A 14,999-nucleotide genomic window follows, 5' to 3' on the forward strand; every position below is an offset into this window, starting at 1 on the left:
GCAAACACACTGCTATGTAACCAGCACTATTTAAACATTAGTTTGTGCCGTTTTGCGTGGCTGCTACGTCACGCTTCAGTCCAATGCACTTCGAATAAAGTCATTCATTATAACTTTGATACTGTATTCAAAATATTCATGGGATAAAGTCAGTTATTCTGACTGTTTATTAAGAGTGTGTCAGGTGTCTCACGTCATCATACTCGACTCACGGCTCTACTATGTTGAGCAAGCACTTTAATCATACTCTAATTCAGAGGGTATGAATCAAGTTTCTATACCTTAATCACTAACTATAATTAGTAAGCTTACAAGTAAAAATAAATTTTTCAGGCAGACTTATAAATATTAATGCAATATTTTATTTCGAAATATATTCCATTTGATACAATCGGATTTAATAAAAATTTCTAATTAAAATACTTTGGTTAAAGTCTTTTATTCTTTTTATTATTTCACGCCATAACTATAACTAATAAGCTTATAAATAGAAATAATTTTATCTAATAATATTTTATAAATATTAAAGTTTTTATTTTTAAATATATTTCATTGATACATTAGATTTTATTACAAAGATTAATAATGAAAATAATAAGAATATTTTTATAAACTTGTAACTTCCGAGTGTTGAGTCCAGCAACTGAAAATAATAAGAAAATTTCTATTATCAAATTTTAATCGGCTTCGAATTTCCACCGCTTTTCCACGCTAATATCCTACGGTGGAAAACAAGGTTGTTAGGATGGAAAACCAGGATATTTGGTGGCAAAACGTAGCATTATGCTTTTGCGTCCAGATAGGAAGTGCGTAAAGTCACTGAGTGTTGAAAATTGCAAATATATTATTAACCATGTATAGATTAAGTGTATAAAAGAAATATATAAGTGCAAGTGAACAATAGTAAAAAAAACCCACCCAACCTTGAATACAAAAATAACGGAAGTAAAAACCTTGAGCTTTCAATTTCTAAAGCGAACAACTCTTAATAGTAACCAAAATGCACCTTCGTATTTGTAAAACAAGCTTTGTTAATCTTAATAATCTGTAATCCAGGAGAGCTTCTCTATCGAGCTAGCGAAAGGGGAACGTTCCCAAAACACGTCTATTTCTCCACAAATCGAGAAGAGTTTTGAAAGAAAGTACTAGCTTGTGGCCCCGGATATTACACTTATAACGTAAGTAAATTTATTGAAATAAGGATCAAGGGTTTTAATTTTTTGTTAGAGTATCGATGGGCTATTCACTCTGATTTTCTTTACGCGTACCATGTTTTACCACTGTTAAAAGATGCGCGTCGAAGTACGGTACGTTGTGGCTACTCTTACGAGCCCAGCCCTTGGGTCGTCTTGTTATAACTTCGTATTAAATTATTTGTTTAGATAACTAAGAGTTGCTAAATAATTACCTCGGAACTAAGACCAATTAATAAACAAAAATAACTACCCAACCATTGTTTCAGTCCGGTGGAGGGATTTAAATATATTAGCTCTCCCAAGTAGCGCTTTTCTACACTGATGCCAGAATGCGCGAGTGTTTAGCCCCTCGGTGACACTATAAACTACTTCAATCTCACTATTAAATTATACATTGTCGAGGGGTCCGACATTTACACGAAATTCAGTACGCTTCTCGCGAAAACTTTGAAGAAATCAATAAATTACGAAATCAAGAAGAAATTCCGTACGCTTTTTTTTGGTGTAGTCGGACCCCTCGTATATTGCACTTGATATGCCTCAAAACATAAACATTTATAGCTTAAAAAGAAATACCAATATGGCGACAAGGAATGAAGTAACGCCAGAATTGCCAAGAACGTTTGAATCAATACCGAGCATCTGAAATTATAGAATCACAAAACCTTCCTTTCTGATATTTATTTAAAATTGGTCTACAAAAATTTCAAAATCAACTCCCGGTAAAAATTATCCGTAGATTCTAATTGAGCGTTGAATCCAATCCATTCGGAAAGACACTTTCGTGAAACCCGAAGGACTATTTGGAACAGCGCAAACACCGTCCAATATATTCATACTCGTCAAGAAACTGGTCACTCCAATTAGCTTCCAAGTACCATTAGGGTTTTGACATACCAAAGGGCCTCCACTATCCCCCTAAAGTTTAAAAAATTTAAACCCTAGCTAGGCCTAGAAATTTCGTTCATAGTCCATACGCACATGGCATAGCCCATCAAAACCATTGTTAGACCCCGCGCAAACCAACGTGAGATTGCTAGTCCTAATAAACTGGTTGCGACACTTGTCCATGTGTAATATTTCCACTGGAAGTTGCTTCAATACATCACTAAGCCCACTTCCTACAGAAATTTACAATTAGGATTTCCTATTAGTTACCAAATTCAAACAGGAATAACAGAAAGTAAACATCACAACGGGCACTACGGAAGAATTTCATCTACCCCTGTGATTCACTTTCTGTTTTAATATTTGCCTGTTAAAAGTAACACGATAACAAAGAACTAGCCTCTGGTATCACCCCATCCTGTTGAGTAACATTTGGTACCGATGACAATATCCGGTTCATCTACAACTGGAAGACAAACTGGTTGAACTGTATTTGTGAAGGCTACTGGAGCCTTGAGTTTCACAAGAGCCACGTCGTCATCCTCGTTGTACCAGCCAGTTTCTTCGAACTATAAACGTTAAGAAATGACAGTGTTTTGGGTCTGAGTAAAGGCCCCCTCGACACGAAGTTAACTTTAGATTCAAAGACACTTTTAAAAAATTGTCCACGAGTCTAAGAGCTATACTATACGGAGGAACTACGGAAGTAAAACAATAGAAAGGGGTGTGTGGTTTCCATCACCTCTGTTTGAGACACTCCATAAATCACGATTCGTTCTACATGGCGTATCTGCTCATCGATATCAGCCGAGAATTTGCGATGTCCTCCTAATCGAACTTTCCACTCCTCCGACCGAGTGTTTCTGTCCCGTTAAAAGATTAATGGGTCGTTTTAAAGCGCGAAAAAGTTCCAGACTTGAGGAAGTGTAAAAAATTAATGATCTAGATTGTATAGTCCTTCCGTAATGTCCGGAAAACTAACTATAAATGCTGCAGGCGGAGTTTGCCCTACAAATATACGTAGAACATAGAAGAATCTTCACTTGGTCTATTATTGAATATTGCAAACTCGGCCTAATTGTTACAAATACTAGACCAAGTTTGAAACCCTAAGTAAAATCATGGACTTAGTAATTTTATAAAGAGGATCAGTAAGTTTTGCGGGCCGAGCATGTGCAGTGAGCGAAGGGGAATTCATTATTTCATTTACTTCCTACCCCCACGCCTAACTTTAAACAGTGACTATATATTTTTCTATTGTAAAAAATCGCTTAGTTTTCCTATCCCCTATAAGGTTTAATATCCACCCCTACTGTACAATCGCGAAAGAAAATGTAAAAACCACCACAACGATGTGGAACTGCTTGTCAATTTAAAACTCATTAGGTCATAACAAAACTACCCGTTTTCTCACGACACTGAATGCATCGAACTGTTAACCCTACATTAGGCAAGAGCTTCGACCGTCACTTGGAAGACAGTCACAACTGGAATATTTTAACAGGGAAATATTTACGTGGCAAAACAGTGAGCAGCGGTCAAGACCCACTGATGGTTCAAGAGAGCACCGCCGCAGACGTGTCCACCAGGGTAAATGACGTCCAACTGTAAATCAACTTGCCACGGCCAGCTTCCTGGTACGGCTTCATTCCCACCAACTATTCTATCCATTCCGGAAGTTAAATCGGGGGGAATGAGTGACCGACCACAATTAAGACTGTCGAAGTCGTCCTTTCTTCTTGCTATTGCGTTAAATGAAGCCATTAACAGTCGGTACAGGAGAAACTGATTGCTGACGTATTCATCTTACGGCAATTGTGCTCGTCCGAACCATCTCCGCAATCGTCGATCTCGTTGCAAATTGCTGTACGACGGACGCACTTACCGTTCAAGCACCCAAATTCTCGAGATCCACAGAAATACTTCGCTAATGACATAAGAAATAAAAAAAAATTCTATTTCTTACTGATAATGGGTGATCATACGTTTATAACTAGTCCCAGTAAGTCTAAATATGGTAAGAGTTCTTTGAAATGAAACCGCAGAGAAAATATAGTAATATGAGTAGAAGCTTAATTAAACCCGCTTTCTGTTTCTGCTTTGCTCTTTAAAAATATTAAATTCTTTGAAGGTTCTGGTTATTTTTTTTAATCAAGCTGTTTATAATCGGCTTATGGTTTCGCTGTCGAAAATCCCGTAATAATTGGAAATATTCATTATTACGCCAAGGCTTAGAAGTTTAATTTTCGGTAATCATATGTTAATAATTGGCTGATAAAGTTAATTCGAAATGTTCCCAGGCTTATCTAAAGGTCGTATGAAAGCAAAAGTTGCAATCAAACCAGAGCACAGGCTTAAGAGATACACCAATCAAGAACACGTTTAAGACCTCAGAAAGTTTGAATAATTTACCATGAGGTCATAAGTTTAAACCGGGCTGTTTTAAGCTACCCAATATCATGAGGTGGAACTTCACCTGAGGTCACTTTGTGCATTACAGTCAAATTTATTATATTATTGAACGTTCTTAAGTGTTAAATGAGTTCTTTGATATACTTACAACTACGATTTTACTTATGTTAGAAAACCGAGTGTTTCGTTATGCAGGTGATTATCTTAGCATCAAAGGATTTTTTTAGTGAAATGCCAAAGTTTACAATGAATTTTTAAGAATGTAGGATCTTTTTTTAATTAAAGAATACAAAGGTTAGTAAATTGACTGGGATATGAAGGTTGGCCATGTATATAAATGTAATAAAAATCTAATCAGTGATTAGCCCCTCGCAACACACCATACTGAAGATTAGCCAACGAAATCAGATATAATTTTCTAAAACTCGGAAGTACTTTTAAATGCCTTGGCTAAAGCTAACTTATGCTCATCCTGCTATATTTTCTCTGATTAGTACGTGATAACACACCCAATAATTCCAATGGTTACTTAGATACTTATAGGACACAGTTATTTACTTATGACAGGTGGGGGGAAGAGGTTATGTTCGCACTCACATTCATTTGCGTTGACCAAACGATAAGATATATGGAAACCATTTCCAGTTGTCGTAAAATCGTTATTAAAATAAATAGTCACCCAGGAACTATTGCTAACTAATTCGTAGTTTTTCTGACGTCCACAAATAGTCTTGAAAAGACCTCGACTATCCCGGAAACGAAGTTGATCCGACTTGCAAGATGTCGTTGCTTCAATGTCAGAGTCGACGACAGTCAATTCAATCACCTAAGAATTGATGGAAATGTATATACCTTAATTAAAGGGAGAATGAAATGAACAGCCTAGAATTTTTGCAATCGCTTTTAGAAATAACAGCAAACACAGGGAAAGTTCTTTAACTACGTGACGGTGTCAGCTGACAGCCCGGGCTATTATATTCGCGGTAGTCTATTGGATAGAGTTGCTTATGGCGGTTTAAAAAGAATACGCATTTATGGCTTAGCACAAAAAAATAAATTTTATAGAATTTTTCAAATGTTTAGGTTCTGTTATATGAAAAGCGCCACGTGGTGTTGCAGTCGCTAATTGGTTAGAGTTCGATAAGTGGGCTAATAAATCAAAAAGGAGTACTTCAACATTTGAAACGTGAAGTTCGTTAATAATTTCGATATTAAACAAACATTAAAACTATAAAAAAGGTTGCCAGGACATTTCATTCTACCTTTAAGAGAGTCAGAGTGACGTAAATACAGACATACCTTTCCGGTTTCTCCAAGAATCATGTAGGAACATCTCTGTTCATTTCCATATTTTAACCCTTGTTGATATCCGGTACTGTAAATACTACCGGATTCGTCTCCAAAAACGGCAGGTTGTTCCGGTCCACAGGCCTTTTCTTCTACAGCTATATAAGATAAGATTAGCTTACCTTAGCCTTGACCTTTGACCCTTGTCAAGTTATAGATGGATAGACCAACGAATTCACATCCGGTGAGACAATAAGATCGCAATATTAATAATGTACTTACCGGCACTGGTGCAGAGGAAGTAAAATGCCAGGAGGAAAATGAACGGAAGAGACATACGAGCACCCATCGTTGAAGAATTGCAATTAAATCCATTAAATAATTTTACACTTATCTAAATCAATACCAAATTAAACTGATGGTATTTTTCCCATCTATTTTTATATCAGCTTAAATGATAGCTAACTAGACAAGCCTTCGTTTGAAGGCCTCGACTCACTTAGACATGGACTAATAAAATATCTAGGACGTACACTTTTTAAAAAAGTAAAACAAAACGCAATCTCCAAGGACCAATAGCGACATTTCTACCGAGGACAAAAACGAACTCGCGGACTTTGTAATTATAAAGAGGACTGGGAAAAACTGGGTAATTTCTTTCGATAAATAACATGTAATAACGGTAAGAGATTAAGATAAGCGTTCTAGTATATCAAGGTCATTAATTTTAAATTTGATTTTAGTACTCACTGTTTAAAACCACAGACTAGAAATAAAAAACTAGGCAAACAGGTGACGTGAATGATCTCTACTTTTTATGGTATATCAAGGTCACTTTTAATATCAAAGCAAATGACTAGAAGACAGCAACTTGACCCCCCCCCACCCTTCATTGAATCTTGCCTAAATCTCACAAAACCTTAACTTAATTAAACTTAATTCTTTGCCGGTCCTCTTTAAAATGATAAAGTCCATGATAAAACCCCGAAAACCTCTTTAATCGATCCATGCCTAGCAACTTTTGGTTAGAAACCATAACGAAAGAGCTATGTTTTTTAACATCGACGATAGCAAGCGGTTAGCAACAAAATTGATAAGATTACGTCAACATATAAGAAATGAATTCATTTTTGGGGCTTCTTCTATACATTTATCTTTTATTTCCATGTCAATTACTCTTCTGGGACAAGTTCCGCTTCTTTCTCGCGTTCCTCTTGGCCATGAGTTCCTTTGTTTAGGGAACAAGTCTCGTACTTGTCGATAATGGCTTTGTAAGCTTTCCAGGCCGAGGCGTTTTTGACGCAAACTGCACCACCCCCGCGCTTCCTTTGAGATTCCTTTAGAAATTAAACTTGGATCAGAAAAGCAAGGAAAGAATAGAGAAATTTCTTATCTGTCTTATCTGTTTACTATTTGGCAAACCTCAAAACACGCGCCACGAATTAGGCCAATGCCAAATAGATAAACAAGAAAAGTGATATGTTAATATGTTTGGAACGGTATAAGTTTATGTACGCGTTCTGGAAGACCTTATAGCGGGAGCTCGATGGGTTCCAAAAAATGGTAGTATGTCGTTGCCATGGTTACGCCCTTCCTTAAGGAGGACTATACTTTTTCGCCTATCGTTCTGTGCTTCACAGAGGGTCAGGGATTAGACCCGCATTGGTCTTTTTTATAGCGTGGATCTTAAACCATATAGGGGATGGAAAAACTGGGCGATTTCTTTGTCGGTACAAACCAAGGGTTGCACGAGCAAGGGGAGATTTGAATTCTAGCATACCAAGGTCATTTTAAACTGTTTAGGGTTAGTAACGCGAGGGAGAAGTAATTAAATGAAATTAATCCTAGAGACTTAGGCCCTACTGAGAGCTAGTTCGAGAACGACGCGAAAATTGACTACACTCGGCTTTGCAGTCCATCTTACTATCTAGTCTGTACTAAGGTGTCGTTTTAGGAGAATCTATCACGTTTCACCGACGTCACTTCATGACAAGCTCTCAGTAACCAGTGGTAAACTTATGGAACATATCTTGAGGAACTTATGCTTACAACAACCACGTGACACGCTTATTCTTAAAACAGATTGCGACTTCCCTTTTTCTCTAATAACAGACTCCCTCATATAGAGTCCCCTAAGAGGTTCCATGATAAGGTTTAGTGCAAAGACTCGCAAACATAACATAACATACCATTCTATTTATGTCTCCAACGCAAACCCAAGGCGAGTATCCTTCCTGGGCGATGGCCCATTTACTGTGGTCATTGGTCCGAGGAAACGGTAAGATATCGGGGTCAGTTTTCCCTTTGAAATCAATCTGAACTTCGTCCACGTTGTACACCGAGTAAGGGGATCGGGAACAATCAGCATTTAGCTTGTTTCCCGCGCCGCTTCTCCAAGTTTGAACTAACAAAGAGGCTTTTAAGCCCGGGGCTACGGCGTCGTCGAACAAATCTGATCGTACAATAAACCAAATTTAATAAGCGACAAGTGGCTTTTGACTTTTGTCTTTCCTGTTTTCGTATACTTAATAAATTTACACAGACTTCTAGGTCATTTCTATTTCAAATACTTGGACCTAACTTAATTAGGGACGAAGATAATCGCCTTTAATCCTCCTCAAACCCCCCAATAAAATTAAACCTCCTTGAAAAAAAAACAAGATTTTTGCTATAAAATTCTGATAGAGTAATGGCACTACATGTTAATCTTTCATAGAACATAACGTAGCCAAACGCAGGGAGGTGCCATTACTCTATATTATTTTTGTCCACGGTTAGGTTCCGTTGATTGAAGCGGAAGTAAAAATAGGAAATATAGGCAAATACAAGATAACGCACGCACCTTTCTCCCATTTAGCGTGTTTAGCAAAAGCTACGAAATTCTGTCCTCCTAAAGTTTGAATATCTGTCGAGATACTGAATGGTTCCGTCTTGGCATAAATAGCTCGATCATCCGTGAAAAAATTCTTCAATTCCGGTTCAAGCGCGTCAATGTCCGAATTGGATTTTTTGGCGTAAATATTGGGTTTATTGTACCGCATTAAATTTACTGAATATTTATAGAAAATTCTTTGTTAAATTATTTTAAATTAAAGTTCTTGGGAATTTCTACTCGAAAGAGCGTATAAAATAATGAATTATTCAAATTGGAATCATAAAAATATTTACAATATTAAAAGAAGATACAAGCGTTAAGCCTCTTTTAGCGCGCTAAGATGACGACAAAGGGCTACACAATCCTATCGGACGAATCTGTTCAAAAGTCAAATTGTCAAGGCTTAACGAGTAAGAAAACTTAAATTGCTTGTATCTTCATTAATATTGTAGATGGATGTATGGTTCTTTTGACTAACGAGAAAAAAATGTAGATTGGAAGAATTTAAGAGCTCTTACTTATTTCTTTTACAGTGTCAAATTTGACCGTAATACACAGTCCAGTTTGAGCATTATTTCGACCACTATCGGGGAAATCAAAATTTTCTTCATCTGGACTTGGAGGGTAATTCGGAACACTATGAATCAACCAGAAACCAGTGGTACCATCAGTTGCCAAAATGCCTTCGATGTTACGAGGATTAAGATGTTTTCTTTTATTGGAAGCGCGAGTACTTAATTAAGTAATTACCTTTGGTGTGTCCATAGGTGTTAGACGAACCATTTTTATTTGGTTCTTGGTCATTGTAGATAATGTAAGCCAATCCCTGTCACGTTGAGATTCAAAATTAGAATGTGTACATGATTTCAAAATAAAATTAATAAAAATAATTAAGTACTCACTTTCGCGGCTTTACCTTCGAGTTGTCTGTAAGTTCGTCCGAAAATTGAGTTGGGATCTTTGGCGCTTCGTTCAGAAAGAACCCATTGACCAGTGGCTACTCCTTTCACGGGAACTTCCAAATACGAATAAGCCTCACCAACCGCGATGATTTTATTGGATGATTTCGATGATTTTGGTAATTTGTAAAATATTACCCTATGAAATTCAAAATATTTATAAACTAGAATTAGACACAATCAAGAAGTGATTCAAGAGTACGCGGGAAAACCGGAAATGTTAAATTTACCGACCAACCAGGTTTGAACTACGAAACCTAATGTACGATAACAATTTAAAATTGTTAAGCAAAAATATAAGTATTTTCTAAAGCATTCCCAGATCAAAGCTTCATGCAAAAAGTTATATTTTCATTAACCTCCCTCAGTGCCTAGCAGCTCACTTTCCATTTTTTTCTATTTGCATTTGATATTGGCAATCTGCTCAGTTTGAGCTCGTGAAAACCTAAGTTGGTTATTCACACATTTTTAGGTCTTACGGAGGTCCTTGGTGCGATAAATATCTGCAAGAATAATCGACCCAAAAACCAACACGTAATCGAAAAACAACATATGGAAATTTATATTACTTCGCGCTAATAACTTCCCAATTTTATTGGAAATAAGAGTCATTGATTTTCTATCGGTTTCGCGTAATAATAATAGAAGGTCATAGTTCAAACCCTTACCAGTCAACATCTTGGCCGTTTTCATTTTTACAAGAAAGTTTCGCTTCGCATTGATTGAAAAAAGAAATTAAGGCAAAGATAAGAATCGACCAGACCCAAAATTTAAAGTTACAATAATGCATTTCCCTTCGTAAAAGTTAGAAGAGGACTTCAAAGTCACTTGTCGTGGTTTATATAGGACTATAATGTACTTAACACTAACAAAACGAAGATGGTATGATTAATTGTTTTAAATGATGCGCCATTTGTCATATTCAATATTTCTTTTAGGTTTTTGGGTCAAGTGTATACGTATCTTCATTGTTTTAAAACAGGTGGCTAATTTATTAACTTCAATCATGGACATTGTGATTTTCAAGAGGACCGGCGAGCAAAGAAGAAATTATTTTATTCAACCCTAGAATACGCAGTGAGCTTAGGGGAAATACATTAATATCATTTACTTCCCCATTCCCCGCGCCTACATACAGTGAGTGACCTTGATATACCAGAAACAAATACAGATCCTAATATACTGGAACGTTAATCTTAAATCTCTCTCTATTGGGTACCAGGCCAGTTTCCCCATCCCCTATAGAGTTTATTAGGTCCACGCTTCAATGACGCACTCATGACGTAAATTTCGGACTAAAGTTAATTCGATAACGTATTATGTCGCCCAGGGTTAATGTAAAACTTTTCTTAAAATTAAAATTAAAATCTTGAAAGAAAACCGTACCGAACTGATTATTTGAAGTTGGTTAGTTCCACTTGAGTTTTTCCTGACAAAAGAAATCAAACTGTGGTGGAGAAAGGTTCATTGTCCGAAAACTGGCGGAGGTTTTTTTTTTTAAGAATATAATTGCAAGAGAGCTGGATCAAGAAGAACCGTTCCTTTTGATTAAAGCAAGTTTCTCTTCTATTTATTTCGTCTTTCTTCTGACGAGGAGAGTTTTGATAAGAAAAGGGTATACAGGGTGTTGAATGGAAAATGTTCCATGACATTTTTCCCTAAAGGTTAACCATTTCCGAGTTAAGATCGAATTGTTTTACGAATGACAACCTAAATTTAATTAATAAACTGAAAGACATTGATTTCTAATTTAATTAAGGGGTCATCCCTAAAACCGGACTCAAAATGATATCCTATATAACGCACTGTTCTTGGGTCCTACCATTCTTTTTGGAACACCACTGTATATACTGTAGATTCACTATCAGCTACCACGCGCACCTGTCGCAGAAATAATCAAGAATGCTTTCTTTCTGGGATTTAGGCTCAATACCAATCCCTTCATTACCATTTTTTATCCCCTGGGAACCATTATGGGTTTAAGGTTTATTCAGTTGAGATTGAAACAAGTGAATTAAGGCCTAGCAAGTTGGCCGTCCACCGCGGTACATTGGGGAAGACTGGCGTATGAATACAAGAGCGAATACGGTGGGGGGTTGGCAAACCGAATTGCATCCACCAGCCAGGTTTGCACAACAATATATATGATAATTTAGAAAAAGCAAAAATATAATTTCAAACGCATTGCCAGATCAATGCCTCAAAACCCGGAGATTTCTTAAAAAATATAAGGTAATATTATATAAAGTAGAGTGCTGATTGGTTACCAAAGAAGCTATAGAGAAATAGATGAACACTTGGAGTACGTCGTAAACATCTTATTGGGAACTATGAAAGTACCTCACTTTGTGATATATCTATCAACCTTTGATATAAAATATTCGTTTAAAAATTCCATTTGTATTATAATCCCAACTGACATGGAAAAACATTTTATATACGTCGCGACGACAATACCTGGTAAGAATATAGACCAACTTTGGAGGTTATAACAACAAATATCAAAGATACGGGGAAACGCCTTAAGTATGTCATAGCCCTAAATGCACTCTACTCAACATTACAAAAAAAGTGGTTTATATTATATATTAGGGCTCGTGTACTTTAGCTTTGAAATATTATCAGTAAAAAAAACGGTATTTTAGAATTCAAAAATCTTAATTTGTCTTTATCGTCTGAAAGCCTTTCTGTAGTTGAAAAGGACCGGCAGATATTCAAAAAGAGTTTCTTGTAAACTTTCAAAAGACTTGGTTCAAAGAGTTCAAATAACTTGTTTGAACAAGAAATACGGGGACAACCAAGCGGAGTTCCACGCAGACTTTGGTGTTGATGTTGAAAACCTTTCCAAGGTAAAGTCACTAGGGTAAAAAAAGTGTTTCCCTTTCAAGCTAAACCTTCATTAACATATCCTTCAAGTCCCAAGTGGTTTCGTTTGCCGACGAAAGTAATCTCGAGTACTTGTACCATCCCATCATATTCCTTAAGAAACGTATGGCCAAAAAATACTTATCTAGACAGAGCTTTACATACTGGAGAAAGAGTTTTTTCTCTCTCAATCTCAAGAGCCATCTTCGCTTCTTGTTTTTATCCAAAGCAGAAGTAAGATGAGACTAGAAGTATCGAGGTAACCAAATTCTTCATTCGGCGAAAGTGATTATTCTTGATAACACACCAACAGTTGGCCCTCTGGTATCGGATTCTGAATTCTCCCCGCCAAAACGTGAGACGCTCGTGGCGGTAGACGGCCGAACTAGATTCAAGCACCCGCGTCCGTGTTCCGCGGCTTTAGGTTCAGGGGAAGGGGGTAGGAAATGTTTTTGGAACTCGACCAATTTTTTTCTCTCTAGCGTAGGCGCGATGGAAGCGGCATAAAATCCTCAAATTTGTTCACTAGTGCCAGGATCTACTACCAATGCTAGAGCTCTTTACTTCTAGTCTCATTTTACTTCTGCCCAAAGGTACATGATATCGAAAGTAAGGTAAGAATCCTAAATACGCGTTACGTTTAATGACATTTGTCAAACTTTAGCGAAGATGGATGTAACAAAGAGTGTATAATGTAAAGGAGGATATTCCACGCTCTCTTTACGAGATTCCTTTTCTTGCACGAAGAATTCTAACCTAGTTTTATCTCCACCCTCGTGTACGAGTTCTAATTGGTTCTAATCAAATCCGAGTCAGTGCAAAATGATTATTTATTGACTGAACTTTAATCAAGTGACTTTGAAGTATTTTAAAGGTGAAACATACGTCATCCCTGACGTATTCGAAAACACTGGCTGAGTTCGAAATTTTACCCCCTATAATTTATGCACGAGCTTCTTTATCAGCCCTATTACTGGTTGAAATAATGAATTGGATATAATTAAACAACTAAATAAAACTTCTGAAATGCCTTGGCAAAACTGTTAGCTTCTACTCCTCTCTTATATACTCTCCATGATCGTACCAGGAAATTATAAAGATAACAGCTCAGGGAACTATTATTTTACAATGAAGATACGTATAAATATGGGAGGAGTATTATCGCATCCCTTTACTGACGTCATAGCGACCTAACTAAAATACGATCCGAAAAATCTCAATTCCATCCGTCTTACTTATAGAAGATTGCTACCTTTGTTGTTATAAATACAGAATGTGTCTGTATGAAGCGAATGGATTTTTTGCAGAGAGGGGGAGGGACTTCAATACCCAAGGTTCCTCGCGCTCGTATTTTAGTTTAACACCTTAAGTCTGGATTATTTCGAAAAGACCTCTACGCAAACAAATACACCTCCGAACTACTTTCATTTCTACGATGGTTTACGTTATTTGTAACTACCCATCGTAGCTTCTCTCTCAGTGCATTTTAACCACTGAAAAATAAACACTGCACACAGAAATCCTAACAAGATGGTTAAGTACTCAATAATTGTTTCACTTTCAGTAAGTTATAAAGGTATTTCGAAAAAATAAAATGGGAAATTCAACACGAGTCAATAGCGGTAGCCACATATGATGTATATTGACGCATAAGTGGCATGCTAAGGCTTAAAGGACCGATGCTGGCTCGAAACTCGTAAATAGATAGTTGAGATTTACCAGCTGCCTTTGTTCTAGCCACGGATCTTATACACCCTAAACAGGATGGGAAAAACTGGATGATTTCTTTGTCGTTACAAAAATAAATATAATAATGGTAGGCCTATGCACCAGCTAAATTTAATTTCAGCCCTCACAATTTAAATGATTTCTTTTGGTCCTCTTTAGAATTACAAAGTCCATGTTCTAACTCAAAATAACTTGTAACACATAGTACCTTTATGTTATTGAAAGTTGCGTTTCAAATTACCTTAATAACATTTCCCTCGAATTTGAGATAACGTTTAGTGGCTTTAATTATTTTATAAATTTAACCGAATTTATGGTTGACTTACACCTAATCATTTACTTATGCTACCTATAATGTCATAAAATATATTAATTTTCAAATTATGTATTTTTGAATTTTGACGCGGAGAAGTCACCTTGCAGGCTGAAAGTTCCTAATGCTTTTTCTATAGTGCCCCTTTACAAATGTTCTACCGCAATACACCTGTGTATACACTATTTTAAATACATTTTTAAAATTCAAAAATTGACGAATTTTCTTAAAAACGTGGTAATTTTTTAAAGATTAATCACTATATACCTGCGTTTCCAGGTGTTTTCCCGTGACATTACCAGGTTTTCCCCCGACCTACACTAACTCGGATACTTCTTGAAAGCCTAAGATAGGTACAAAATCCGACCAATGGGAAAAACAGGCGAATAAATACATCAAGGCTAAAGGAAGCATATTGAGAATTGGCTGTAAGAGAGATGTAAGAGAAGTTAAAGTCTGCTTCTCGTCACGGGCAC

At 36.6% G+C, this 14,999-nt stretch overlaps 2 protein-coding genes across 2 annotated transcripts in view; both read right to left on the reverse strand.

The window, feature by feature from the left end:
- Positions 1-584: 584 nt before the first annotated feature.
- LOC149673532 (chymotrypsinogen A-like) lies at positions 585-6,269 on the reverse strand. The gene is made up of 9 exons (XM_089839115.1): positions 6,066-6,269; positions 5,796-5,941; positions 5,094-5,322; positions 3,895-4,011; positions 3,601-3,826; positions 2,827-2,947; positions 2,485-2,653; positions 2,178-2,317; positions 585-2,114 (listed from the first exon to the last, which is right to left on the reverse strand). The coding sequence occupies exons 1-9, from the start codon at positions 6,130-6,132 to the stop codon at positions 1,926-1,928; spliced, it is 1,404 nt and encodes a 467-aa protein (XP_089695241.1). The 5' UTR covers positions 6,133-6,269; the 3' UTR covers positions 585-1,925.
- A 269-nt stretch (positions 6,270-6,538) lies between these two features.
- LOC149673533 (plancitoxin-1-like) overlaps positions 6,539-14,999 on the reverse strand; it is a 34,374-nt gene continuing 25,913 nt past the window's right edge. The window contains exons 3-8 of the mRNA XM_089840011.1: positions 9,561-9,756; positions 9,409-9,484; positions 9,177-9,341; positions 8,626-8,832; positions 7,973-8,235; positions 6,539-7,120 (exon numbers count right to left, since the gene is read on the reverse strand). Of these exons, the coding sequence (XP_089696137.1) occupies positions 6,956-7,120; positions 7,973-8,235; positions 8,626-8,832; positions 9,177-9,341; positions 9,409-9,484; positions 9,561-9,756 (1,072 nt within the window). The 3' untranslated portion in view covers positions 6,539-6,955. The remainder of the gene's footprint in view (positions 7,121-7,972; positions 8,236-8,625; positions 8,833-9,176; positions 9,342-9,408; positions 9,485-9,560; positions 9,757-14,999) is intronic.

This window comes from Phalangium opilio, unplaced genomic scaffold (assembly GCF_054372755.1).
Source record: "Phalangium opilio isolate 3A_F unplaced genomic scaffold, DU_Popi_V2 ptg000048l_1, whole genome shotgun sequence".
NCBI lineage: Eukaryota > Metazoa > Arthropoda > Arachnida > Opiliones > Phalangiidae > Phalangium > Phalangium opilio.

Excerpts from the sequence above, each read along its gene's own strand:
- LOC149673532 (XM_089839115.1), bottom strand. The coding sequence starts at position 6,132 with ATGGGTGCTCGTATGTCTCTTCCGTTCATTTTCCTCCTGGCATTTTAC. Across the intron at positions 2,948-3,600 it reads GCTGCTCACTGTTTTGCCAC|AAACACTCGGTCGGAGGAGT; the intron begins GTAAATATTTCC and ends TTAACGGGACAG. Across the intron at positions 2,318-2,484 it reads AGGATGGGGTGATACCAGAG|GAAGTGGGCTTAGTGATGTA; the intron begins GCTAGTTCTTTG and ends AAATTTCTGTAG.